At 48.2% G+C, this 24,674-nt stretch overlaps 10 protein-coding genes across 10 annotated transcripts; 7 read left to right on the forward strand and 3 right to left on the reverse strand.

Annotated features, from left to right (window-relative positions):
- The first annotated feature begins 285 nt into the window (after positions 1-285).
- F5B22DRAFT_568158 (uncharacterized protein) lies at positions 286-2,901 on the forward strand. Its single transcript, XM_047973131.1, has 4 exons — positions 286-315; positions 425-998; positions 1,079-2,191; positions 2,250-2,901. Exons 2-4 carry the CDS (start codon positions 574-576, stop codon positions 2,605-2,607), a joined length of 1,896 nt encoding a protein of 631 aa, XP_047833301.1. The 5' UTR covers positions 286-315; positions 425-573; the 3' UTR covers positions 2,608-2,901.
- A 214-nt stretch (positions 2,902-3,115) lies between these two features.
- F5B22DRAFT_634677 (putative aldo/keto reductase) lies at positions 3,116-4,277 on the reverse strand (the record flags this gene model as incomplete). Its single annotated transcript, XM_047977013.1, has 3 exons — positions 3,116-3,698; positions 3,767-4,027; positions 4,090-4,277. 3 exons carry the CDS (start codon positions 4,275-4,277, stop codon positions 3,116-3,118), a joined length of 1,032 nt encoding a protein of 343 aa, XP_047833302.1.
- A 761-nt stretch (positions 4,278-5,038) lies between these two features.
- On the forward strand, positions 5,039-6,099 carry F5B22DRAFT_634693 (zinc-binding oxidoreductase CipB; the record flags this gene model as incomplete). The annotated part of the gene is made up of 6 exons (XM_047977016.1): positions 5,039-5,188; positions 5,231-5,281; positions 5,336-5,517; positions 5,677-5,806; positions 5,854-6,009; positions 6,046-6,099. The coding sequence occupies 6 exons, from the start codon at positions 5,039-5,041 to the stop codon at positions 6,097-6,099; spliced, it is 723 nt and encodes a 240-aa protein (XP_047833303.1).
- Positions 6,100-6,908: 809 nt separating this feature from the next.
- On the forward strand, positions 6,909-8,452 carry F5B22DRAFT_634679 (HET-domain-containing protein; the record flags this gene model as incomplete). Its single annotated transcript, XM_047977014.1, has 2 exons — positions 6,909-7,876; positions 8,395-8,452. 2 exons carry the CDS (start codon positions 6,909-6,911, stop codon positions 8,450-8,452), a joined length of 1,026 nt encoding a protein of 341 aa, XP_047833304.1.
- A 1,720-nt stretch (positions 8,453-10,172) lies between these two features.
- On the forward strand, positions 10,173-10,763 carry F5B22DRAFT_644014 (uncharacterized protein; the record flags this gene model as incomplete). The annotated part of the gene is made up of 3 exons (XM_047978362.1): positions 10,173-10,449; positions 10,508-10,583; positions 10,643-10,763. 3 exons carry the CDS (start codon positions 10,173-10,175, stop codon positions 10,761-10,763), a joined length of 474 nt encoding a protein of 157 aa, XP_047833305.1.
- A 504-nt stretch (positions 10,764-11,267) lies between these two features.
- Positions 11,268-14,383, reverse strand: F5B22DRAFT_568249 (tetratricopeptide). The gene is made up of 3 exons (XM_047973132.1): positions 13,320-14,383; positions 12,124-13,254; positions 11,268-12,071 (listed from the first exon to the last, which is right to left on the reverse strand). The coding sequence occupies exons 1-3, from the start codon at positions 14,221-14,223 to the stop codon at positions 11,599-11,601; spliced, it is 2,508 nt and encodes an 835-aa protein (XP_047833306.1). The 5' UTR covers positions 14,224-14,383; the 3' UTR covers positions 11,268-11,598.
- Positions 14,384-15,235: 852 nt separating this feature from the next.
- F5B22DRAFT_662421 (caffeine induced death protein Cid2) lies at positions 15,236-16,340 on the reverse strand (the record flags this gene model as incomplete). The annotated part of the gene is made up of 2 exons (XM_047980441.1): positions 15,236-16,211; positions 16,274-16,340. The coding sequence occupies 2 exons, from the start codon at positions 16,338-16,340 to the stop codon at positions 15,691-15,693; spliced, it is 588 nt and encodes a 195-aa protein (XP_047833307.1). The 3' UTR covers positions 15,236-15,690.
- A 742-nt stretch (positions 16,341-17,082) lies between these two features.
- Positions 17,083-18,650, forward strand: F5B22DRAFT_644017 (26S proteasome subunit P45; the record flags this gene model as incomplete). Its single annotated transcript, XM_047978363.1, has 4 exons — positions 17,083-17,402; positions 17,464-17,879; positions 17,934-18,568; positions 18,630-18,650. The coding sequence occupies 4 exons, from the start codon at positions 17,083-17,085 to the stop codon at positions 18,648-18,650; spliced, it is 1,392 nt and encodes a 463-aa protein (XP_047833308.1).
- Positions 18,651-21,118: 2,468 nt separating this feature from the next.
- F5B22DRAFT_634683 (Cerato-ulmin hydrophobin family) lies at positions 21,119-21,415 on the forward strand (the record flags this gene model as incomplete). The annotated part of the gene is made up of 1 exon (XM_047977015.1): positions 21,119-21,415. One exon carries the CDS (start codon positions 21,119-21,121, stop codon positions 21,413-21,415), a length of 297 nt encoding a protein of 98 aa, XP_047833309.1.
- Positions 21,416-22,876: 1,461 nt separating this feature from the next.
- On the forward strand, positions 22,877-24,494 carry F5B22DRAFT_568430 (FAD dependent oxidoreductase). Its single transcript, XM_047973133.1, has 2 exons — positions 22,877-23,049; positions 23,110-24,494. The coding sequence occupies exons 1-2, from the start codon at positions 23,002-23,004 to the stop codon at positions 24,328-24,330; spliced, it is 1,269 nt and encodes a 422-aa protein (XP_047833310.1). The 5' UTR covers positions 22,877-23,001; the 3' UTR covers positions 24,331-24,494.
- Positions 24,495-24,674: the final 180 nt, after the last annotated feature.

Genomic DNA, 24,674 nt, shown 5'->3' on the forward strand with positions numbered 1-24,674 from the left:
CCCTTACCTATTTATCCAATCCTTCCCGACACTTCGGCTGTAGAACTCCACCATACTAGCACCCACGCAGGTCCCTGTCATCGCCAAGCTTTGTGGCTGCGGTAAGTACTATGTCCCTCGCGACGACGCAGCGCGCGCTTAGGTGAGGCTTGGCAATTTTGAGAAACTCTAGCAGAGCATTCTCGTCAAGGTTACTTGATATGGGGGCTGAGGTTTCAGATTGCGTAGGATGTTGTTCTGATGCGACCCTTCCTAATCCACCGTAACAATGTTATACACCAGGGGCATCTTTCGGCTTACATTGTCAAATGAGATGTAAGGGGCTACCTTTCTCCGTCTACAGTTCAACGACGTTCTTTTTACGATTTTGATTCCCTAAATTGTACTGTCTTTGGCGCGCCATCACTTAAATTGCTAGGTTTAGAACCTACATCTCACAATACATCTGTCACGGAATGACAAAGGAGTGCAGTACTATGCCACTACGCCACCAAAAGGTAACGACGAGTTATCAAGTCGAAGGCTTGACGTCTCTGCACTCACTATATAGTACTGTACTGTGACAACATCAGAATGTCCAGCTCGGCGTACTCGGCTTCTCAGACACAGAAAATCTACTGGGGTACACCTGCTACCTTGTGGGCAACATTCTTTGCCGCTATCGCCTTGGTGATAGGTCATCATGCCTTCTACCAGAGTCTGTCTGGCACCGTCGCTCCTGCTGGGCTATATGACCTTGCGTGGGTGACCTTTTCAAGACAACAACTAAACCTTGCGATCGGGTCGGCTTTAGCCGTTATCATCAAATCACTACTATTTACAAGCTTCGCAAGTTCATATACGCAAATTTTCTGGCGTTCTTTGAAGTCAGCCTCACATGGGATTCGGCTTGTAGATGCTGATGCCACTTCTTCCCTATTAAATAGCTTTGATAGGTTTTGCACGATTTCAATTTGGCGGAGACACCGCCTATTATCAATCCTGGCCGGTTTATTTTGGTGAGAATCCTCCCCTTTCTTCGCGTATTTGCTCCTTTGTCAGCTACAAAATCGGTTTAAAATGATTAAATCCCATATAGGTTGCTTCCATTACCTTTCATTCTCACACCGACAACTTTAACAATTCAAGCGCTAGTGCAACAACCCAATCCAGCCGCCTTGAGTCATGTTCCGCAGTTTGATTTTGTGAATCCCAACTTCTGTCACTTTTTCCCCGACGATCCTACATATAAAACATATAATAAGGGAGGTCGGAGACAATATTATGGCCCATCAGAACGGACTCAGCGACTTGTTGCTGCAACGGCTGCACAAGGAGTGATCTCCAGAATCACGCCACCAGCACTGAATTCAAGTTGGGGCATTCAGTTCTGGGGACCATCTCTGCGTTGCCAGGAGGTTCCAAGCGAGGCCAAAGTTCAGGTTCTCGGGAACTACGCATTGTACATCAATGACACCATCGAAAGAGGTTTCAACTCACCGCTGGCCTATTTCTCATGGACGAGCCATTTAGGTTTGAACCCTTTCGAAAGATTCAGTGATGTCAGCAGCATAAATATGGTACATATGGGAGATGATGACCTAATACAAACCGCAACATTGTATTTAGCCTTCGACTCGGAGTTTGAAGGCTATTTTACAACAGAAACATATATGGATGCAATTAATGCTACATCAGGGGAACCAGAGGCCTTATTGCGAGCTTTCGGATCATTCAATATCGTTGAATGTGACTTGCACAACGCATCATATCACGTGAACTTTAGATATACCAACGGTGACCAGGACATCAAAGTAACGCAGCATAGCCTATCGCCAAAACCGGTACGGATGAAGGGATTTGGAGTGTATTATCCAACGAGGTCAAATGAAACATGGGGCAGTGGTCCCTTTGATCGAGTGGAAGCACAGGTGGTGTCTTACCAAGCACTCAAAGATGCTTTCGCTATGCTGCTTGTCGGCATGTTAGATTTTGCTTCGGCTTCAAATATCATTAATACAGTGTTGATGGATACGAATGAACTACGATTTAGATATGAGAAACCATTAATAACCGACGTGTCTACTGTTTCGCCCGCTCTACAGGGTATCCCGATCCAGAAATTAAACAATACTCGAGGGCCGTTACTGCGCGCACTGGAACAGCTCTTTGAGAATATAACAATTGGTATTTTGAGCGACACTTATCTCCAGTAAGTAGCCTTTTCTTTTACTATTAAAGGCTGAAAAGGTGACTCATTATTCTCAAAGGCCAGATTATGCGTCACAGACCTCGCCGCCACCACTCGCAAATGTGACGTACGAGACATATCGGAATATTTATGTTTATAATGCTTTTGGTCTGTGGGTAGCATATGGTGCTGTACTGTTGATCACAGGGGTAGCGATTGCCATTGGGCAACTTGCGATGGTCCGCAGCAAAGTTGCATACGATTTGAAACTATCAACCATATTACGTGCCGCCAGAATTCACGTCCCAGGTACAGCGAGCGGCATAGAGGCGGAACCCCTCGACCAGTTTTCAGATGATGGACGCAAACCATTACCAAAATCTCTGGTTAAAGCGAATATTATAGTCAGAAAGACCAAACCACAGCCCAACAGTTAGGGGCAAGATAATGGACTTAGAGTACAAAGTAGAGGCGGCTTGTAAGAGGATGCAGGGTCGCCAGATACAACCATGCTAAAATCCCTGCTTTAGCACGCCGAACTATTGAAGGTGCTAATCTGATGAAGCTTTCGAAGAATCAAAAGGCTCGAAATGAAAAGTACGTGTTACTCGCGTCATCGCAACTGGTGTAGTTCAAGGCGTCACTAATTACCACGATGCTCTTGTCAAACATCCCAGCACCTGGCCTTACTCTGTATCAACCAGTGCTGGGTATGAACTCGCCGCAAAAAGTGACTGCAAGGATTATGCATGGCATCATGGGTTTGCTCTAAGCTGCTAAGAGTAGAGTGAATTGGTACTCGCCCTCTATTTCGGCAAAGATATAAATTATCTCTAGGGAACTACTAGTATATGGTAGCTATACTTCGCGCAGTCAGAACTTCTGCGCCAAGGTAATCCTGCTAGCAATCCCGGCCTAGGCTGCTAATACAACGTTCTTACCTCTTTACTTGAGCTCTACCGTGTCAACATAGTTTTGATAATCAGCCCAGTCAGGCGCCCGCTTTCCTGCCACCTGGGAGACAATGTCGCGGACCCTCCTCTCCTCGGCATCCGTCAGCTCTACTGCGAGGGCGCCGACGTTTTCTTCGAGGTACTTGATCTTCTTAGTACCCGGGATAGGAATGATGTCAGGCCCCTGCTTCAATACCCAAGCGATGGCCAGCTGGGCAGTGGTACAATGCTTCTCGTCCGCGATGGCTTTCAGCTGCGCGACAACTCGGAGGTTGGCGTCGAGATTCTCATCGCTGAATCGAGGGAATACATTGCGGTAGTCGCCCTCCCCTGAGATTGACACCTTGGATTCAAGATTACCTGTCAGCAGTCCGCGGCCGAGAGGCGCGTAAGCGACCACGCCAACACCGAGCTCACGACACGTGGCTAGCAGATTAGTGCCGCTCTGGCCCTCGATGTCTAGGTCAAAGGCCGAATATTCGCACTGGATGACGTCGACCTTGCCCACCTTGCACGCCCGACGAAGAGTGGCAGAACTGATCTCGCAGAGCCCGATGTGCTTGATTTTACCCGCGCTAGGAAAAAAAAAGTCAGCTTCACTGAAAGACGGCAAGTAAGTCGCCTACAATCAGGTAGTACCCACGCTTTAAGGTCCAGCATAGCCTGCATAGTCTCCTCGATGGGAGTCTTAGGGTTAGCACGGTGCAAGTAGTAAAGATCGATATAATCGACACCCAACGTTTTGAGACTCGCATCGCAAGCCTTCTTGCAAAAGTCTGCAGAGCTGTCGATGTCCGTATTTGAGCCTTTTTTGAAGCCGAACTTGGTGACGAGGAAGATCTGGTCCCTCTTGCCGGTACGCTTGAACCACTTCCCCAAAAGGTTCTCGCTATCTCCATACATGCTTTAATATGGCACGTTAGTCAGCTGTGTATGTGAGCCGAGAGCTGAGCAAAAGACACTTACTCGGCGCTGTCCCAATGGGTAGCACCTAACTCGAGGGCGCGGTCAAGAACGGCAAAGCGGTCCTCGTCGGAGGGCTGTTTGCCGTAGAGTGTTGACATGCCCAGTAAGCCGAGACCCAGTGCTGGTATCTCGGGCCCATCTTTTCCAAGACGACGAAGCGGGAGGTGGTGATTTGTGTTGGAACTCATGTTGACAGTGACGGCAATGAAGCAGAAGCCAGTTACTACACTCAGTATGCTTTAGTCGCAAGCTATGTAGACCCATCAACACCATGGCAAACGCTGTTTCTTTATATACCAAATTTATCCTTGTCCCCCTTTGCTGTGCCCTTTGCTGTGCCTCACTTCCCCCTCAATGCCATTTCTAGTGGAGGACGCGGAATTAAAATATAAAGTCCGCCCATTCGCAAAACTGTCTGTGCCTCAGAGAGTGCATACAGGAGACCTAGTGGCAACCCCGAGGGGCCTTGAGTGTATACAGCTTAAAGGGGGGGAGGGGGCAGTAAGGGGCAAACTTACCACTGTCGTCTCTTGCAATTGATCTGTGATCATGGCGCTCGCGCTCAGATGGATGGTTGCGCTTCGCTTCGCCGGCTGTGAAATGACATAGGCTTTCTCACCATCCAATTGCAGTGAGACTCCTCGTATCTTCATGGGCAGAAGAGTTGGCGGTGATATGGGCATGGACGGAGCAACGCGCCGCCGGCTTAAACTGTCGGAGTTAATGAAAACGTAGTTAAGACTTACCACTTCCAGTCAGATGTACCTCCAACATGGTCTTAAGGAGATAACAGTAGTATGGTTGTCCGAAAAACCATCTCTGTCGACGACCCTGAGATTCTCGATAACGCAGGGATCTCCCAGCTCATCCTGTTCAATTCACTGACAGAACTTGACGACCATTCCTCTCACAACTATTTCTCTATCTCGCTACGAATTTTTACACCCAGATGCCCCCCAACCAAGCTGCCTGGCTCACAGCTGCTCAAACCCAGTCGCTTGAGGTCAATGGCGCCTCGATGGGCAGACCGCAAGAGAGTCAATCACTCGTCAAAAACCGAGCTATAGCCATCAACCCTATTGACGGGATACTGCAGCGAGTTGGGATGTATCCGCTCAAGTATTCAGCAATTCTGGGCTAGGACGTTGCCGGAGAGATTGTCGAAGTCGGGCCTAACGTATCCAAACTCGCAGTAGGTCAACACGTGATTGGGAACACGAATTTCTCGTCCTAACGCAACGAAGAGAAAGGCTTCCAAGCTTACACCATTCTAGAAGCCAACATAACTTATCAAGTCCCTGATGACATGCCATGGGAAAAGGCTGTAGTAATCCCAACCGGATCGACCACCGCAGCCTGCGCCTTGTTCCATCCCGAGTTCCTCGATTCACAGCTGCCTGGGACAGGTGTCAGGGAACGACATAAGGAGTGCAGTACCTATGCCACTACGCTACCAAAAGGTAACGACGAGTTATCAAGTCGAGGGCTTGACGTCTCTGCACTCACTATATAGTACTGTACTGTGACAACAGGGACAGCCCAGACGCCACACCACACTATCGTAATCATCTAGGGCGGTACTTCTAGTGTCGGGCGCAATGCCATTCAGGTCGCTATGGCTACTGGCTACGAGGTTATGACCACGTCACCGCCTAAGAACTTTAAGTTTGTCAAGGGTCTTGGAACAAGCCACGTTTTCGACTACGCCAGCGAACAGGTTATCCTCTCCAAACTACTGTCTGCATAGCTGACGCCTCGGTAAAGGCTATCGAGCAATGCGTACAACTCGCACAGATGGTTGAAGGGGTCAAATGTATTGCATCAATGACAGGCGGTTTTTCCGCACCTCCAAGCGGTGTTAAGGTGGGACATGTGTATGGCCCGATAATTGCAGAAATCCAGATAGCAGAGGCAATATATGTATCGTTCTTAACATAGGCTCTGCAAAATGGAGAGTATGTTCTCGCTCCTGAGCCTCTAATAGTAGGTAATGGTCTAGGGAGCATCTAGGATGCTATTGACCTCCAAAACAAGGGGGTATTCAGCCAGAAAGTCGTTGTGCTGATTTGATGGGAAGCGTGATAGCCTACTTAGATTATGTAGTATACTACTATGTAGGCAGCCCGTACACATGGGATTGCTCAGCGAGGACCGCCTTTGCTAGCAATATCGATCAGGGCCGATACTGAGATCTTTCACTTATTCGGGCCGCCTGTGTTACCTATTACAAGTGAACCTAAGTATAGCACATTAGCTTTAGAGTGCTTATTAGTTCCAGAGTCTCATATACGAAAGGTGAACTAATAATGTGTGTAACTAATGATTGCCAAGCACCACTGCTAGTATCGTCCTTTGTCACAGTACAGTACTATATAGTGAGTGCAGAGACGTCAAGCCTTCGACTTGATAACTCGTCGTTACCTTTTGGTGGCGTAGTGGCATAGTACTGCACTCCTTATGACATTCCGTGACATCCTTGGAGCAATCTTCCATTACAAGAAATTTACAATCGTACTTAACCGTTTCTAATCTTGAATTACAGTGTCCAAATAGCTGTGTTGAAGTCCTACCCTTAACTGGCGAAAAGGCATGTGGCACTTTGCTTACATAAGTGCCGTACCATCATTTACCCCTCACGAATACTCTCCCGCCGCACATCTGCGCCGAGACTGACATACCACTGTCTCCTTAACGGTGGGTTCGGAATCCTCGTACTGATGATTCCAAGCAATATACATCGGATTCCAAACGAGTGAAGACCCCGATCTAACTTCTCTCTGAAGTTCGATTTGACTATCTCCATTAAGTGCGGCGGAACAATGTGGCTTATCAACACGGAGACATATCTATTAGAGGATATCACAAACCCCCAAAAAGGGTCATACGCCATTCTCTCTCACACTTGGGAGGATGAAGAGGTCTCTTTCCAGCAGTATCAGAAAACGGGAGCAAGGAATTTGAAAGGCTTCAAAAAAATCGATATGACTATCGAGCTAGCTCGCAAGAGAGGTCTAAAGTATGCATGGATTGACACATGTTGTATCGATAAGTCAAGTAGTGCTGAGCTCTCCGAGGCAATCAACTCCATGTTCAAGTGGTACTCAGAAGCTGCGGTGTGCCTCGCCTTTCTGTCTGACTTATCCAACGCTGAGATCGCGGATTTACTATCAACCCCTTACATGACCCCAAGAACGGCCCAACTGGCAAAATTCAAACAGCGAGATGACCATCAGAAGTCCTATAATGAGCTTATCTCTCGGTGTCGGTGGTTCTCTCGTGGCTGGACATTGCAAGAGTTGATTGCGCCTCAAATTGTTGAGTTCTACGATGATGAATGGACTTTGGTTGGCACCAAGGAGACATTATTATGGACGATACATTCAATTACTCGGATTCCTCTAAATGTCTTGTCAAATAATGTGTCTTTTCGAAAGGTCCCAGTCGCTCAGCGTATGTCGTGGGCGGCAGATCGAAGCACGACTCGAGTCGAAGACATTGCTTATTGCCTCTTTGGTTTGTTGGGCGTGAACTTGGCTCCACTATATGGCGAAGGCGAGAACTCTTTCATCCGCCTACAAGAAGAGTTATTGAGGCAGTCAGATGACATAACGCTTTTTGCTTGGACAGCTGTGCCAAAAGATGACCAGCCATACCGAGGCATCCTTGCCCGCTCCCCTCGGGAGTTTAGGAACAGTCACCACATTAGACGACTTGAAGTTCCAACATATGTCGGTGAATTTCGAATGACCAACAAGGGGCTTCGTGTTAATCAAAGCGACCTGTTTCGGTACGAGGATAACGCCGCTATTCTATATCTATATTGCGTTATGGGCCCGGGGGGTTCAAATATAGGGGTCTATTTAATGCAAACGCCTTACGGTTACGTTCGCTTCTTACCACGTACACTCATTGAGAAAGACATCTTGGGCATGGATGATAGAGACACCTTACATAGCAACATGCCCAACTCTACTACGGACGCGCCCGCCTTTCTTTCTAAACTAATCCATCCTGAAGATGCAGATCTGATACATCAGTATTCGATCAGTTGCACAATCGAAGCGGACGATTCTACCGAAGTCCTGATTTGGCCGCGTTCATTCTATAATTCTATTCTGAAAAGAGCCTTCTTCTACACGCATCCGTTGAGACAAGCCATTCTATTTCAATGCACTGACTGTCGAGGCACAACGGACAAGTTTCTTCTTGCATTTAGTTCTTTGGGGGGATCATGGTGGATCTGCCTCGATCACTTGAATAACTTTGCTTGCAACCAACGCATACCTGCTCTGTTCGAACATTTAGGGGAATGGGTAAAGAGTGGTGGGTTAAGAGATTCGGTTTTCGACCAATTATTGAGTAGCTCGAAACACGTTTCTTGCCAACACGGTTACACAGGGTCATGGGAGAAAGGTAATAAAGAGCTGCGTGCGATAGGGGAAGCCATTATTTTTACGGTGAGTATAACAGGAGAGCAGGAGGACACAGCCAGCATCGACAGCTTTCTAAACACGCCTCCTTGTTATAGTCTAGTGATTAAGGCTCTAGAGAAAGATCGACGATAGTTAAAAGCCTCTTAGTGAATTAACATAGCTTTTGCCATGATAAGGCGTGAACTATCAATGATCCTGGTGAATTAAACAAGTGCGATCCTGGCTTAATAGTCTCAGCATCATTAATCTTTGCTCTTACCCCCTTTCCATGACTGACTCGAGTTTCGAGTTTGCTAGAGTCGTAATAAACAGTATTGTCCAGGTCGGCGATGTAGACTCGGCCTGCAACTGAGGTTAAATGAAAGATGAGCCAATGCCGTATGTAATTTGACGCGTCCAATAAATAAAATGGCTCTTTGGTAAGTAACCACATGATCGCTAGGCAGCGAATGATGGTTGTCTAAGAACTCATTGGCCACCGCCACGCTGGTCGTGTTGTGGCCAGGGTATTGTGAATATTACCTAGTTATCGTGAACCGATTAGCCACGACTCCTCCATTTTCACAATGAATGTTGTGGCAGATGTAAGTTAAGGTATATACTCATGTATTACCTTCAACTCATATAGAAGGGTTAACTTCAAGCATCAACTGACACTTAAGTAAGAATATCGTTACTGCGACCGCGTTCCCTAACAATATTCGTAAAACCGAATTGAAAAAGCGGGATTGATTCCCTTGATAGATTACACATACCTACGCCAAACCAAATGCCAGCGAGTACGAACACGGCGAGAAGAGAAGAAATGCAAACACTTACGATGCCCCGGCCAACTCCGCCCCCTCGCCGGCTCGCCGGTAAGCGAGGAAAGCAAACTCTTGGCAGCGATCCGGATCATTTCACCGACGATAACAGGCGCAGAATAGCAGGTGGTTGGGAGGTGAGATTAGGTCAGGTCAGGTTAGGCACGCACACGCACCACCATGTATGAACCAAACTTATCTACAATTAGGTAAGCCTCGACAACGCCCAACCCCATGAATATCCTCAAGCCAGACCAGACCAGATCAGAGCTAGCGCAACCCGCCTGCGAACCCCTCCCCACAGTCACGAGTTTAACGACCATCCAACAGTGGAATGGCACGACCATCGGAACGGGGACGTTCGATTGACGTGGTAGACGATGGCTGGACAGACACGGCCGAAGAATACTGAAATCAAAAGAGGCGAGGAAAATAAAAATGAAAAAAAGGGGTTGTGTTCTGTGTTTATCCCCACCGGACCAAGACTATTCAAGCGGTGAGAAATCCGGCCCCTGCTTCCGCGACCACTGAGCGCGAAACCAGCACCAATCGGTGCCCACGCCGGTCCACAGCTTGGCCACATTTGGCGGACGTAACGACTGGCGGTATCCCCTATCTATCTCTATGGAGCGTAGTGTTGTTAGTAAATGCATGCAACGCCATGCCTCCGTTGGATGCGGTGTGTAAGTAAGCTTGTGTATGTGCCATATTCTGCGATGTAGGTAGTATATGGTGTCGCGTGCTGCGACTACAGGAAACGGCGTGATCGAACTATAAGATGAAAGCCGGACCCTCATCCCGCTTTCCCACTTTCTCTTTCCTTTTCTCCCCCCCCATCATCGCCGCCATGCCTTCTATGGCTGGTACAACAACGCTCGGTCTCGGCCTCTGGGAGGCCTTCGCGGCTCCCGCGGCTACGTTCGTGGAGGATTGGTTCGCTCTCCAGTATCTTCTGCCGCTCATCTCGTTCGTCTGTGTCGGACTGGAGGGCTGGTGCTTCTTCGACCTCATGCGCAAGACGCTGGGCGCGAGATCCGCTGCGCGGGCTGTGGCCGACGCGCGCGATGCGTCCTCCTTGGATTACGATGTTGTCAAGGATTTCCCGAGAGGTGGTTTTGAGCCTTGTGGGTTTTCACCTGTTCGTTGATTTTCTCGGTGGTTGGCTAACATGGTTGAATTCAGCGAACAACCAGCTGTGTGTTCATGGGTTATTAGGCATCAAATTGCATGCGAGGCATTCGGCTTGCCCTTCGAATCCGTATGTAGAATCCCCACTCTCACAATTTTTGGTTGTCTGTGAAGCTGACATGGAGACAGCGTTGTTAAGGGACAGGGCGCTAAAGGCCTAACAATGCCGTGTGGATGTCTAGTTATCTCGAAAGGTCGCCCACAGACGCAAAGGAGGCGCAGACAAGAGATGTCCTACATCGCCATCTGATCACGAGGGACGGACAGAAATCCACTCACCTCGCCAAGCATCAACCCACGAAGAAGATACCGCTCTTATCTGTGAGAAGCCCCCCACCATGTGAGCTCCCTCGTCAGAGAGAGACGGAGAAGCGACACTCATTCAATCTTTCCTATGTCCCCTTTGCATCCCGAAGCATATGATCACGACTCAACGACATGAGAAGGCGCCATGGCCGGATTTAGAGAAAATCAAAAAAGCATTGGACTGGCGTCAGGAGTTGGGGGTTTGAGCCTTGGGCTTCAGCCCCTACACGCGAATACCATACTGCATGATTAATGAAATGAAATTGTACTTTGACGATGCTTGCTCAATCCCTCCAACTCGCGAGTGACGTGTGACTATGTGATTGCTGTGCGATTGGCTCTTCCCCACACGCAAACCAATATATTTATCAAATCAACGGACATGAATGTCTAACCTGTCTGATGCAGGATGCGGCTAGTGTAGTTGTAGGTGCCATCACTCGGTCAGGCAACCCGGACTAGTGTAGGTTGTCTGTTCCGAGTCTGTCAGTCAAGTGAATTGGCTGCCATGCCAGGATCCGGCTAATCATGACTGCGGTATATAGCTCATAGCGCGGACTTTTTGTGATCTTATGTTTATTTTTAACGTATCTCTCTCAGGTATTTTATTTTCCCATCCATCTTAAACATGCAGTCAATCATCTCTCGTGAATTGAATGAGGAATGTGCCGACACCAAGTGTTACAAACCAGCGTGCGCTCTAGTCGCACTCACCCAACACCAACATCAAAGTCGAAGTACAATTTCGAGAGGGAGGACATTCTTTTTATACCTGAACCCTATGAGGTTGATGGAGGGGGTGGTGGAGGCTTGAATAAAGTCACTTCTGGCCACTTCTCCTCAGCTGCCTTTCTGAAAGCATCCGCTTCACTGCTTCGCCACTGGTAAAACAAACCAAGAGCTTCAGCCGCCGCCTCCCAATCATCGCTCTTCATATCAAGAATACCAAAAAGAGCCTTCTCGCATGCCTTCTGGTCTTCTCCCAGAAGTTTTCGAATTTTAATAGCCGAGACCACGTGAGCAGCACTATCTTTGTTCTTTTCTAAAAATTCAGCGTTGTATTTCTTCAGATCTGTTGAGGCGTCGATGGCTGTAAATTCGCTATTAATTACCTCGGCAACCTTAGCAGGGAGAGAGGCTACTGCTGAGGTCAGCTCCTTGCGGAAGCGTATTGCCTGCTCATGAACAACCGGGTTGGTAGGATCGATGGCGATCGCAGCGTTGAGGCAACTCAAAGCGAGAAGGTATTTTCCTGCATAAGTAAGTATAAAATGCTACAAAGTATAAAAGGGAAGTGGTAATACCTCGTCTGATGTAGACCTCGAACCCAGCAACCTGGCCATCGATGCTCTTTGGGCTGAATTGAAGAATGGGCAACAGAAACTTGGTAGCCTCAACTAAAGGTTGATCAGTTGAAGCTAGCTTGAGCCCAAGCGGGTCGTCATCCTTCTTGACATTCTCTGAGGTAGCGGGCTTGGGCTTGTTCGGATCCTGCTTAGCCACCTGCTCAGCTGCTTCCTTCTCAGCCTTCTGAGCCTCCTTCTTTGCCTTCTTGAGGGCTTTTTTCTTCTCCGCTTCATCTTCCGCGTTTCCGTTAGCAGAACCATTGACCTCATTCATAGCAAGCTTGCTATCATATATACCAAGGTAAGCTGCGATTGCACCTAGAGCCGCACGAGTGTAGAAGGGATGTTCGCGAAGCTTGTCTTCCCATCGAACCATGTCCACATATGCACAGATTTGACCCTTTCGCAGGGAAAAGCTGTGGAAGTCGAATTGATCTTCTTGCCAAACATCAAAAATGTTATACACAGCATGGAACCGCTTCAATGCCAGGCCAATGAGTCCATTACGTACAGAAGCTTCCCCGTCTTCTGTCAAGTACCATATACTCTGCATGTCGATGAGTTCGGCCAATGGGCCGTTCGCATTATCGTTTCGGGTAAAGAGCGACATTGTCTTCAGAGCTTTGGCAGTCTCATTGTTCCGTAGTTGGTACTTTGCTGCCTTTGTGTTGATATAACGATCTTTTAAGTCAAGGTTGCGGGCTTGGTCCATAATTTCAGCCGCTTTGCGGGTATTGCCACGGTGTTTCCATATCCGAGCTTTGGTCATATGAAATTCAACATTCTCAGGTACAATTGCGAGACCTTTATCAACAAATTGTAAAGCATTTCCCAGATCACGAGATAAGTGATAATTATAGTGTTGGGCAAGATAGTAGAGGCCGGCGGGCTTGCCTTTCAGATCTCCTTCAGAGGATTCGCCTTCAGCTGGAGACTCTACAGTCTCAACGTAATCGTGAGCCAAAGATTGCAGAGTTTCCTTTTTGAAGGGATCAGTGTAAAGATGTTTAAGGTTAGCAAACGTGGATGGTACTCCCTTATCGAGCATCAGCTTCAAGTAGACTTTAGCAGCATCGCGAAAGTCATTGCCTGTGGGGGTAGTCAGCCAACTTGTGTTCAGCGCCGAGACTTGGCAGTTCTCTGTCGCAACTTACCAGTCAGAAAGTCTAAAGGAAGACGTTTTGCAGCATCGCATCGAGGATTTTGCTGGGCATATTCATCATAGATGGCCTTGCGAGCGTTCGTGTCGTTTTCACCGAGGCCCATAACATCCGCCAATTTGTTGTAATACTCGGGATGCTCGGAATTTCTATCCAAAAGCGCCCGATAGGCTGTAATAGCCTCATCTTTCTTGCCGAGCTTAGCCAGGTATTCTGCCCTTAATTCCAGAATTGCGAGGCGGTCAAGATTATGCTTGGCAATGGATTCGAGATGATCTAATGCTCTCTGGTAGTCACCCGTTTCGGCGATTATGGAATTTTTGTACAAGAGAGCTTCTGAGTTTTCGAGATCGGCGTGAGAGGGCGGAGATTTGATAGACTCTTCATACGTGGTTAGAACTTTTTCGGCCTGGACGAGCTCGCCGGCAAGATGGTGAGCAACAGCCAGAGCGGTCCAATTCTGTCTCAACTGGGATTTCGCATGCAGCATGGCAGTCCTGCATTGAATGTAGCCTTGGTAATCGCGCATTTGTATTTGTAGAAAAGCCAGGTCCCTCAGGATTTGCGGAGAGCCCGGCTCCAGCTTCAAGGCGAACTTGTAGGCCTTAATGGCCTCCTCGAAGTTCTTCTGGTGACGGTAAAGTATGCCATAAACATGCCAACATATGTGCGACTTCATGTCAGCCGTCAGAGCTTCCTTGGCTAGAGCGAAAGCCTCGTCCGTCTTGCCCAGGGAGTTGATGATCAAGCCTTTCATGGCCAGAGTGTCGCCGTGCTTGGGATTCTTTTTGAGAATCTGCTCAGCGGCTTTGAGGCCGCGCTTGTACTGCTTCTCCTCATAGTTGCGAATGACCTGGCGAAAGAGTGAATTCTCTTTCGAGCTTAAAGGTTGCGGCATGGCTGCTAGCGATGACTGCTGGACCAACGGACCGAGGACCGGTGGACACTGCGAACTACCACGGCAGACACTGGGCGCAGGGGGAGATGGGGAGACGGGAGAGACGGGAGAGACGGGGGAGGCGGAGGAGACGTGGTGTCGGCACGTATTTGAACGGCGGCGGCGGGGCGAGGCGAGGCGGTGCTCGGAGGGTGGGAGATGTCGTGTCTGATATTGTGTCTAATTGCTATATCGGGAGTGGTGTCTGGTGTTCGAACCTAAGCGTTTGGTGGCTGTGGGGGGCCGTTAGAAACGATGAATCAAAAGTCGAGCTATGCGCACCACATAAATTACCTACATACCGGTTACCGACACACGGACAGCACACGGACGCCCAGAGTTATGCCTAGGCAATTTGGCTGGCCCCGAGCAACAGGACGCACGCCAGAAACACGGACTTCGATTTGAAGGAGGTGGAAGCAAGCTGAAGAGGGGGATTGGGTGAATAGTTTATTGTCTGTATGAACTGCTTCCGTCGAGCTACCTCTATGTAGGTATGGACACATTTGTAAAATGCTTCCTTCCCTACAGGAATGTCCCTTAGGTACCTAGGTATATAAGTAGGTACATATGTAGGTACATGCATATGTAAGCAGGTGGTAGGCGCTGCATGTACCCTGGGCAGCTCGAATACATGTAAGCCGGACTGTGATTTCACCGTAGGTTGGGGTACACCCAGCTGTGCATATACTTTGATCGCTACCTATGTAGGTACATAGATATAGGTACCGTAGTCTGATCTCGGAAGTCGAGGCCCTGACACGACCCTTGGGCGGTTCGCTGTAATATCCGGCCCACTGGTTTAGCGGGACAGTGTCTCAGAAGACAGGCAGCTCAGACCACAACCTAGATACCTATAGTAAGGTACCTGTACCGAAGCTTGTACCTTACAGATTGGCTTGCACCTGCAAATCTGTACTTACGAGCCTTAGGTAATGCATAGGGTATTTAAGCTATTTACAACCTTGGAAGTATTCGAAAGTCAAGGCAATGCTTCGTCTCGCCTGCCTGTGTCTACCTAGGCAACCTAGGTAAGTAGATAGAAATGCCTGGATAATCCGAGTATTTAATAGTACCGCGCGGCTGAATGATCTTCGACGGTGTATTTAGACGTATGTATTTCTGGTAATGACGTAGACGCACACAATAGAAATGATCAAACGCCTTCATCATGGATTCAAGAGGATCCTTACGCTCAACAATTTTGAAATGCGGGTATCAATACACGAAGGGGCGCTTTATTAAGCTCTATACTATACACTGAATATATAATACACAACAGCCTATGGCGGAGATGGGACTTTGGGTATATGTAATACTAATGGTGTACAACTAACTGGTTTGATTCGCCAGGCTATGCCTTACACTCTGGTCATCAAGTGAGTTAGTGAAAGGGCCATTGCATCCGAACCGGACTCGGTGAGAATGTCATGACCTGGGTTGGCCTTTGCCCTGCCGCCACTCATTCAAAGCTGCTTCGGCATCTTGAAAAGTTTCGTTCCCGCACCTTTCTTGAACGAGGCCCCATGTTCGTGCTCTCACAATCTTCTCGACACTTCTTTCTTGCCTTAAGAGCAATGCCAGCTTCTCGGTCCGAGCTTCCCTCGGGAAATACCGGCCGGAATAAGGGTCTAACCGCTCGTCGACAACTCGCTCCCGGCTTTCCGCCGTCTCAGAAGCTCGCTGGGACAATTCCGGGTCATCGGGGTCAGGACTCGTAGCCACGTATGCACAGTAAGTCAAGACATCGGACCTCGCCTGCCAAGAGGGAAACAGAACTTGGTCTTTGAAAGTCTGGCAAGAACGAGGATCAATCTTTCTTACGTACCCTCGACCGCCCTGGACAGAAGTGGAAGCCGGGTCGAAGCCCGACTTGGCAGGCGTCACGAGAGCATTGAGGTTCTGGTTTATTGAGTCGTCAACGGCGCCCCGGGATATACGTAGAAAATCTGCAATTGGCATGAGTATGCGGTGGACAAAGTGCATACGACAGATCATGGAGCCAACGTACCTCTAAGAGCAACAGTCGTGAAACAGAACTGTGGCGTTAATTCGGGAGCTGTAGAGGGCGCGGTCATGATATCACGGGAGCCAGTCGCAACCGCGGCGTCCGTTCCAGGAGCCGAACGTCGAGTCCAGAGTAACCCAGCCAGTGTGACGGAGGTGTAACAGTGTCGTCTGTAGACAAGAGGTACGGGCGGATATTGGTCATTTCCCCAATTTCCGCTCCAGATGATATCGCGATCGAAAACCGGCGTATCCAAGTGGGATTGTTCGTAGAATATCTTACCCACGTAGCAGGCGTCTCACCTAATCCACCTATGACCTTGCCCGAAGCCAAGCTGGATCAATGACGAGATGGTGGGATAAATGCAGGTAACGGGGTCCCGTTCCTCTGAGAACGTATGCTTTTAAAGGGATTGCTGAATAGATCGATATCATTGATACCATTGATACCATTGAACTCAATTGGCTTATTCGCTTATCAAATGCCCTTTGGTACTTGGAGTTTCACCTGCCAGCGCTGATGACTTGAAGTACCCAGGTGCCCCGCTTTATTCATTTGCCTGATTACGTGCCAGCTGCCTGCCTTGTGAGCTCACCCAGCCTGAAGCTCCCTTCCGAGATCATCACCACCGCTCATCAGCTCTTCCACCCCGATCCACGTGGCTTGACTGCTATCCCAACACGCGTGTCTATAAACGATTGCAAGATACGGGAACGCTCCATAATACCGCATTTGTCCGGACAGCGAATTCGGCTTCACGACCTTTTGCGCCAGTGCTCGTGGTATTCTGCCACTCTCATCCAGCTTCCATCATGTCGAGCATCCAAGACAGGGAGGGCTCGAGGCGTCAAGGCTCGGGCGATGACAAGGAAAAGAAGAATGATGGCCAAGGGAACGAAAACAACAAGGCAAACAACGAAGGCGATGCCGAAATGCAGGATGCCCAGCCTGAAGAGGACGAGATTCTGGACGAGGAGATACTAAGCCTCAGCACACAAGATCTACAGACCCGCAAACGCCTGCTCGAGAACGACGCTCGTATTATGAAGAGTGAATACCAGCGATTATCACACGAGAAAGCCACCATGGCCGAAAAGATCAAGGAAAACGTAGAAAAGATCGCCAACAACCGGTTTGTCTCTCTCTCTCATTCCCGGGCCCTCTGCAATCTCGCAAAGCTAAAGTGTGCATAGGCAATTACCATATCTCGTCGGAAATGTTGTTGAACTGCTAGACCTCGATCCTACGGCCGAATCTTCCGAGGAAGGCGCCAATATCGACTTGGATGCCACGCGAGTCGGTAAATCCGCTGTCATTAAGACTTCGACGAGGCAAACCATTTTCTTACCACTAATCGGCCTTGTGGACCCCGAGGCTCTGAAGCCAGGTGATCTTATCGGCGTCAACAAAGATTCTTATCTCATTCTAGACACACTACCTGCTGAGTATGATAGCCGCGTAAAGGCCATGGAGGTGGACGAGAAGCCCACGGAAAAGTATAGTGATGTCGGTGGTTTAGACAAGCAGATTGAAGAGCTGGTTGAGGCCATTGTATGGCCGATGAAGGAGGCCGAGCGTTTCAAGAAGATCGGCATCAAGGCACCTAAAGGTTATCACGACACGCCCTTTATATTGATGCGGCCTTGCGCTAACAATGTTCTAGGTGCTCTAATGTACGGTCCGCCAGGTACTGGAAAGACGCTGCTAGCGCGAGCCTGTGCCGCTCAGACTGACGCGACTTTCCTCAAGCTTGCCGGTCCTCAGTTGGTTCAGATGTTTATTGGAGATGGTGCTAAACTCGTAAGGGACTGCTTCGCACTTGCCAAGGAGAAGGCCCCTGCCATCATTTTCATCGATGAACTTGATGCCGTTGGTACTAAGCGATTCGATAGCGAGAAGAGCGGTGACAGAGAAGTCCAACGAACTATGCTTGAATTGCTAAACCAACTGGATGGCTTTGCTTCAGATGATCGTATCAAAGTTCTTGCCGCTACAAATCGTGTGGATGTCCTTGACCCCGCCCTGCTGCGATCTGGTCGTCTAGATCGAAAAATCGAGTTCCCCTTACCAAATGAGGAAGCTCGAGCTCAAATCTTGAAGATTCATTCGCGTAAAATGACGGTGGATAGCAGTGTGAACTGGGGAGAACTGGCGCGTAGCACAGACGAATTTGGTGGTGCCATGTTGAAGGCGGTCTGTGTTGAGGCGGGTATGATTGCGCTGAGGATGGGCAAGAATAAGATTAGTCACGAACACTACGTGGATGCCATTGCGGAAGTGCAGGCCAAGAAGAAGGAGGTAAGCTGGCTCTCACGATCTCCCTCACTCTTCTATTACTTTCAGCTAACTCTCTTTGAAGACGGTCAATTTCTATGCTTAATCGACAGCGGCAGGCGCATAAGTGTGTGATTAAACTCGCGTGGAAAAGGCAGACACGGCAGGGATAGACATTGCAACGATAGATAAGTTTGTAATTGTACGCAGCATCATCAACAAGGACAATTGCCGAGGACACTATCGGCACGAGTCCCATTTTACTCCCACTAAACGTTGCTTGTATGAGCAGCCTAATAGCTCCCAGACTTTGTACTAGCTAGCTTGTTGCGCAGCGGTTCGTAATCAACATGCTTGAAACTACGGGAAATTACGAGCAGGAAGCTTACACATGTTGAGATCGGCTATACCAAGGCTTGGAAGCTAAGAGGTTGGCCGATGACAACATAGGTCCTTTACCTTTTCCTTTGTCATCCAAGTTGGTATAACACCGGAATGGGTGATGACAACATGGTGTAGGAACTGAAAACCCAGCGATCCAACAACTGATCTTTGCCACTCACCACGTATTATCAACTCATTTGGTGAATGCTCAGGGTTCTAGGATTAGTCAGTGTAAAAGCCAGGATGATGCCTTGTTGCCAGTACCAATGACGAAGAGGTTACCCAGTCAGCGTAGACCTGCGGTGTAGTGTAGAAACCCCAGTGGCCCTATTACATAGTATTTGTTCCCGTTCCTCAATTGGTAGTCTTGTATTCTCGGCGCTCTTCACCGAGGTCTCGCCTGTAATATAAAGGAAACGACTACAGCAACGCGTTGTGGGCAACCCCGGGCTTATGTGGAATCTTATACCGGCGTCATCTCTTTGCCTCTAAGGACATCTAGCTCGTTACGGTACTCATCCCGGACGATCTCTCGCCCATTTCCTTGTTTTCTTTCGTGCGCAAGACCACTTGTTCTCTATGGTCGGTTTCAGTGTAAGATTATTCCTATTATACTTCTTTTCTCAATTATGCGATGCCATTGGATGTGTGCTGCCATTGATGGGCACCGATTCTGTCTCGTACAACGTTGGCAGCAGTGGTGTAGTCGCCACCTCATGGCAGCGCGCAGCCACAATGGTTTATGGCGATCTTTTCGTATCTAAAATAGCTACGAAGTCTTGTATGCGGACCCTCTCATGCACACCAATGCAGGGCTCTCGACTTTCACCTCTACTCTCTTGTCGAGGATTGCCCAGCACCCGCGCAGAATACCCAGGTGCTAGGACTGTAGGGTTATGTTCGGAGAAAATGTTAGAACGTGTCTGAACGCGTGTATGTCATAGCTATAACACACTATTATATATCTCCACTATTCAACCCTTGCAAATTTGTTCCTGCGTTGTAGCTTCAGTTGATGTCATCGGTGCTTACCGTCTCACAATATTGAATCTTCGCATTGGATTAACATCAGTTGTTGAAAGATACTTCGCGCCGTCTTTCAACATGCTTACTTCGTTACACTCGTGAGAGTCAAATCCACATGTAAACCTACTTTGTACTCACTATTGCACGAATAGAATCACATCTCATGTGTCTATCAACAACTTGCATGTGGAATGATCCCTTTCATCCGAGAAAGCCTCATCGTTATTGAATCTCAGAGCAGTTCCCGTATTTCAGTATCGGAACTAGCCCAATGAGACCATGTCATAGCCTTACCTCCCACCAATAGCTTTCCGTGGCGAGGCGGTGTCAAAAAAACTAGTCCGGTCCACCTACATTATAAAATATAGCTTTAGAAATGCTGGTAGCAAGGTAAAACACAACATAAAAAAACACCTTCTACACTTTTAATTAAGCGTATAACACACCTATCACAAACGTTAAAAATCTGGCAAGAATAGGTCAGAATAGGTTTGAATAACGTCAAAAACGGGTTAAAAAAACGGCTGTTGAAGGTGTAGGTGGGTGGTGTTGGTGAACCGGACTAGTTTTTTTGACACCGCCTCGCGTGGGTTTAATGAGATGCATTAATCCTGTCTCTACATAGGTAGATCGAGTAGTATGTGCCGGTCTACCGGGATGCAGTCGACAGCCCCTGGCTAGATGGTTTCAATGCAGGGGCAGTGAGAGGCCAACGGGGATCGGCGCGATCATGTCATACCCACCCAAGGCGAAAAGGCTATGATGATAGTCTTGTATGGCCAATTCGTGGGCAACACTAATTTTAAGGCTCACGGTATATCACATATCTGCCGGGATATTGTGACTGAGATCGAGTAACGACACAGGAGATGGTTCGATATGAAGTCAACGTCGTCATTACTCAGCTACGCCATCGAAGCGCAGATGCAGTGCCTTGATTGTGACCCAAGGAACACGGCCAAGGTGAACGAATAGTAGTGTGAGCGCTCTGATTTGGTGTCATAACACGAAATCAGAAAACTTATAAAGCCTCCGGGTTTCCGCCGGCTCAAGGTGTCCTAGAACTCATCATCATCAATAAGTCAGATACTAACACAAAGCTGTCTTCTTCTATTCCCATCAGAACTACTACCCTCTATCCAACTCCAATCTTCAACACACAAAATGCAGTTCACCGCTATCATTGCAGCCCTGTTCGCGACCGTCGCCGTCGCCGCCCCGGCCATTGAGGACCGCCAGGCCTACGTGCCCTGCACCGGCCTTTACGGCACATCGCAATGCTGCGCTACAGACGTTCTAGGTGTTGCGGATCTTGACTGCGCCAACCCTCCCAGCGTCCCAACTGACGCCGCAAACTTTATGGCCGTCTGCTCTGATATCGGCCAGCGCGCGCGATGCTGTGTCCTCCCCATTCTTGGACAGGATATTCTCTGCCAGACACCCGTTGGCGTCCTCGACTAAGTCGCTGAGGCTGAATGTACGTGATCGTGCGGTTGTTGTGGGATGATTTGGATATGTACTGATGGTCTATAATAGAAATTGCTTCAACGGGAACGAATGTGTTATTGACGCAATCAACGGTAATGGCGTAATATGGTACGCGCATCTGGAAGAGTTTGCGAAGAGCACAGGGACACGTTAGGCATACTAAAGGAGGAATGTAATGGTGTTTGGTCCGATGATAATGAATGAATATAAGTCGTTTTTAAACCGCGTCGCGTCACTAAAATGAATGTTCAAGACAGCTACGGCTGCCAATGTAATGTTATATGGATTGTGATATGCTTCACTTTCCTGTTCTGTAAAGGCGGATTCATGAGAAGTCTCTTGATACATATTACGGCCCGAGCTCTAGAATGTGTTCGACCAACTGTACCAGATTAAACAATCAGCACCTTATATACCAACTCACCCCATTTCACCTCGTTTCTCTCGGCACCCACTACGCCCAATGCAATTGCTGCCCACCTCTGCTTTAATGAAGCAATCAGGCAAGAGACGGTATGGGTTCGCCTCATTCGCCTTTTATATCAGCTTGTGACAAAAGCCTACTCTACTAATGTTGCTACTATAATCAGGCGGCTACTTAAAACCTCAGTTACGATGAAACAATGTTCCTGTATCTAACTGTCATACAATACAAGCGCACCATTATATCACGACGCTGCCTAAAGATAGAACGCTGTCAGATCGGGAATCCGGTCGCTTGTACTCACTATAACACTAACATTAGATAGTTTCATAACACAGCTAACCGTTTGCGGGAGATGTTGATTATCGCAATTGCGAATATCCATCAATAAGTCCGCCCAACTGCAATGATATCTATATAGAACGCAACAAGGTTGCGCGATGCTGTGTCAACCCGCTCGAACCATTACCATTGTTCAGTGAAGCGTTCCATATCCTTTTTTTTTTCTCGTCTCGCGCGCTAACGTCTCACCCCGCTAGGATGAAATCGAGGTACTTGCATAAAATGTCAGCTTCACGCTCGATACCCCTGCATGAGAGTATAAGCCGAGATGGCGTAAGCTGGTATCCAAGGCGCTGGTAACCCATCTAACCTAGGTCGTCAGAAGGATTTGGAGAAACGCCTTCGACATAATGTCCGACGCGATTTGTTATCCATCGAAACGACTCGGCCGAGACGAGAGTAGTTAGACTTAGTATCGGCCGAGTGTATCGCATCGGAATCATACAGAGTACGGTACTGCTGTATGGGTTGAGTGTCAGGATAGAGCCAAACACACAGCAGAAATCAAAACTACTTTGATCATAGTGAGCAATTTATTATGCTGCGCCGAACGGGCTTGCGCTCCTTTCATCCTTCTTCAGAGGACTATATAAGTGCTCGACAGCCCGCTCATGACAGTTGAGTCCAGATCCGACATCTCATCACACAATCTAGCTCTGGTTCTCTATATCCTCGCAAACTTACGCTTAAGACGATTGCTTTCATCAACTTTCTCAAAATACGGTATATATAACCAGATACTTATTCATTTAAAACGATCTCAGTGCAGAAGAAACGGTTGAGCATCGGCACTATGCTGTCTTACTCCGACAATGTTGCTATCATCGGGGCCGGTCTTGCTGTACGTACATCTCAAGCCTTATATATACATGTATATACATACTCACTGAAGATTTCACAGGGACTTGCAGCCGCTTTATCTCTCCATGGGCTCTCAATCAAGTGTTCCGTATTTGAAATGCGCAACACCAACGCCGCGCCACCGAAATCGAGCGGCGCATTGATGCTAGCACCCAATGCATTGAAGATCCTAGATCAATTAGGTGTCTACTCCGAGATCAAGAAAAAAGGCTACCTTTTTGAACATGTATATTATAAGAATGCGGACGAACAGACCACTGAGCGCTACCCGTTTGGCAATGAGTCTGCCTTTGGCTACAAGGCGTTGCGCATATATCGTCAGGACCTCCTCGATGTTCTCTATACTGCCTGCGTCGAGCGAAGCATCCCAATTCACTTTGGCAAGAAATTCGCCAAAGTGGTCGATGAGTCGGATACCCGTGTCACATTCAGTTTCACCGACGGGAGTACTGAAACGGCTTCCTTGCTCATCGGATCAGATGGCATCCACAGCAAGCTGAGAGACTATGTGATTCCTGGTGTTGAGAAGAAATTTGTAGGCCTTGCCGCCTTAACATGGGAGACTCCGACAGAGCAGCTACGAATCCCCGAGGACAAGGATTACAAGTTCCCTGTCACCGTATTGACAGCAAACGGCGCGTTTGTTCTTGCGCCCCAGAAGCCTGATGGCTCGGCGATGCTAGCTGGGACTCAAATCGCTATCGAAGATAAAAATAGGGAGGGCTGGGACACTTTTATGGCTGACAAGGAGGCTCTAGTTGCGCGAGTGACAACCAATCTTGAGGTCTGGCCTGACATTGCCAAGTCTAGCATGGAGGTTATCGACCGTGACACCATGAACGTATGGCCATTCTACGCGATCCCCAGACTGCCTAATTGGACCTCCCCGAAATATCAGCGTGTGGTTATTCTTGGTGATGCCGCTCACGCGATTCCTCCAACTACAGGCCAAGGTGCGTCACAAGCCTTTGAAGATGTCACGAGTTTAGCCTTGATATTGGCGGCAGTAAGAGAAAACGTAGGTTTAGAATGGGGAGAAGCATTAAAGTACTGGCAAAGGATGCGCCAAGATCGTATTGACGATCTCCTTGTCTTAACACGACAGCTCAACAACAAGCGCCTGCCCCCGGAGAAACAGGCTCTATTGCCGAAAGAAGACCTGTGGTTCGACGAATCAGCGACAAACCCGAATCAAATGTCTTGGCTGTATGCCCCTAAAATTGAGGAAGCTATTAAGTCGTGGACCCAGAAGGCGTTATGAACCAAATCACGGCACTGAAAACTAGTCGATTACATGGAGACATTCTGAGATGCCTTCAACCTTCAAGAACAATGGTCTCCGAAGATTCTTGAGATTGCGAATATAACATAATATTTTAGATAGCAAATACCGAGCTAGAAAAACACGTCACAAATATTTGTACTGCATTTGAACACAGAATTCCGCACAATCCGTTTATGTGTTGAGAAAAAATGTGCATATAGGCTGTCTAAATATCTAATAATGTCTCACCTTAGAAAACAAATAGCAATGATTGGCTGAGCAGCGACAAATCAATGACTGTCGTTTCTCTAGCGGATCTGCACAATTACGCCCTGGCTTGG

The sequence above is a fragment of the Xylaria bambusicola genome (genome assembly GCF_022495145.1).
Source record: "Xylaria bambusicola strain CBS 139988 unplaced genomic scaffold F5B22scaffold_9, whole genome shotgun sequence".
NCBI classification, from domain to species: domain Eukaryota; kingdom Fungi; phylum Ascomycota; class Sordariomycetes; order Xylariales; family Xylariaceae; genus Xylaria; species Xylaria bambusicola.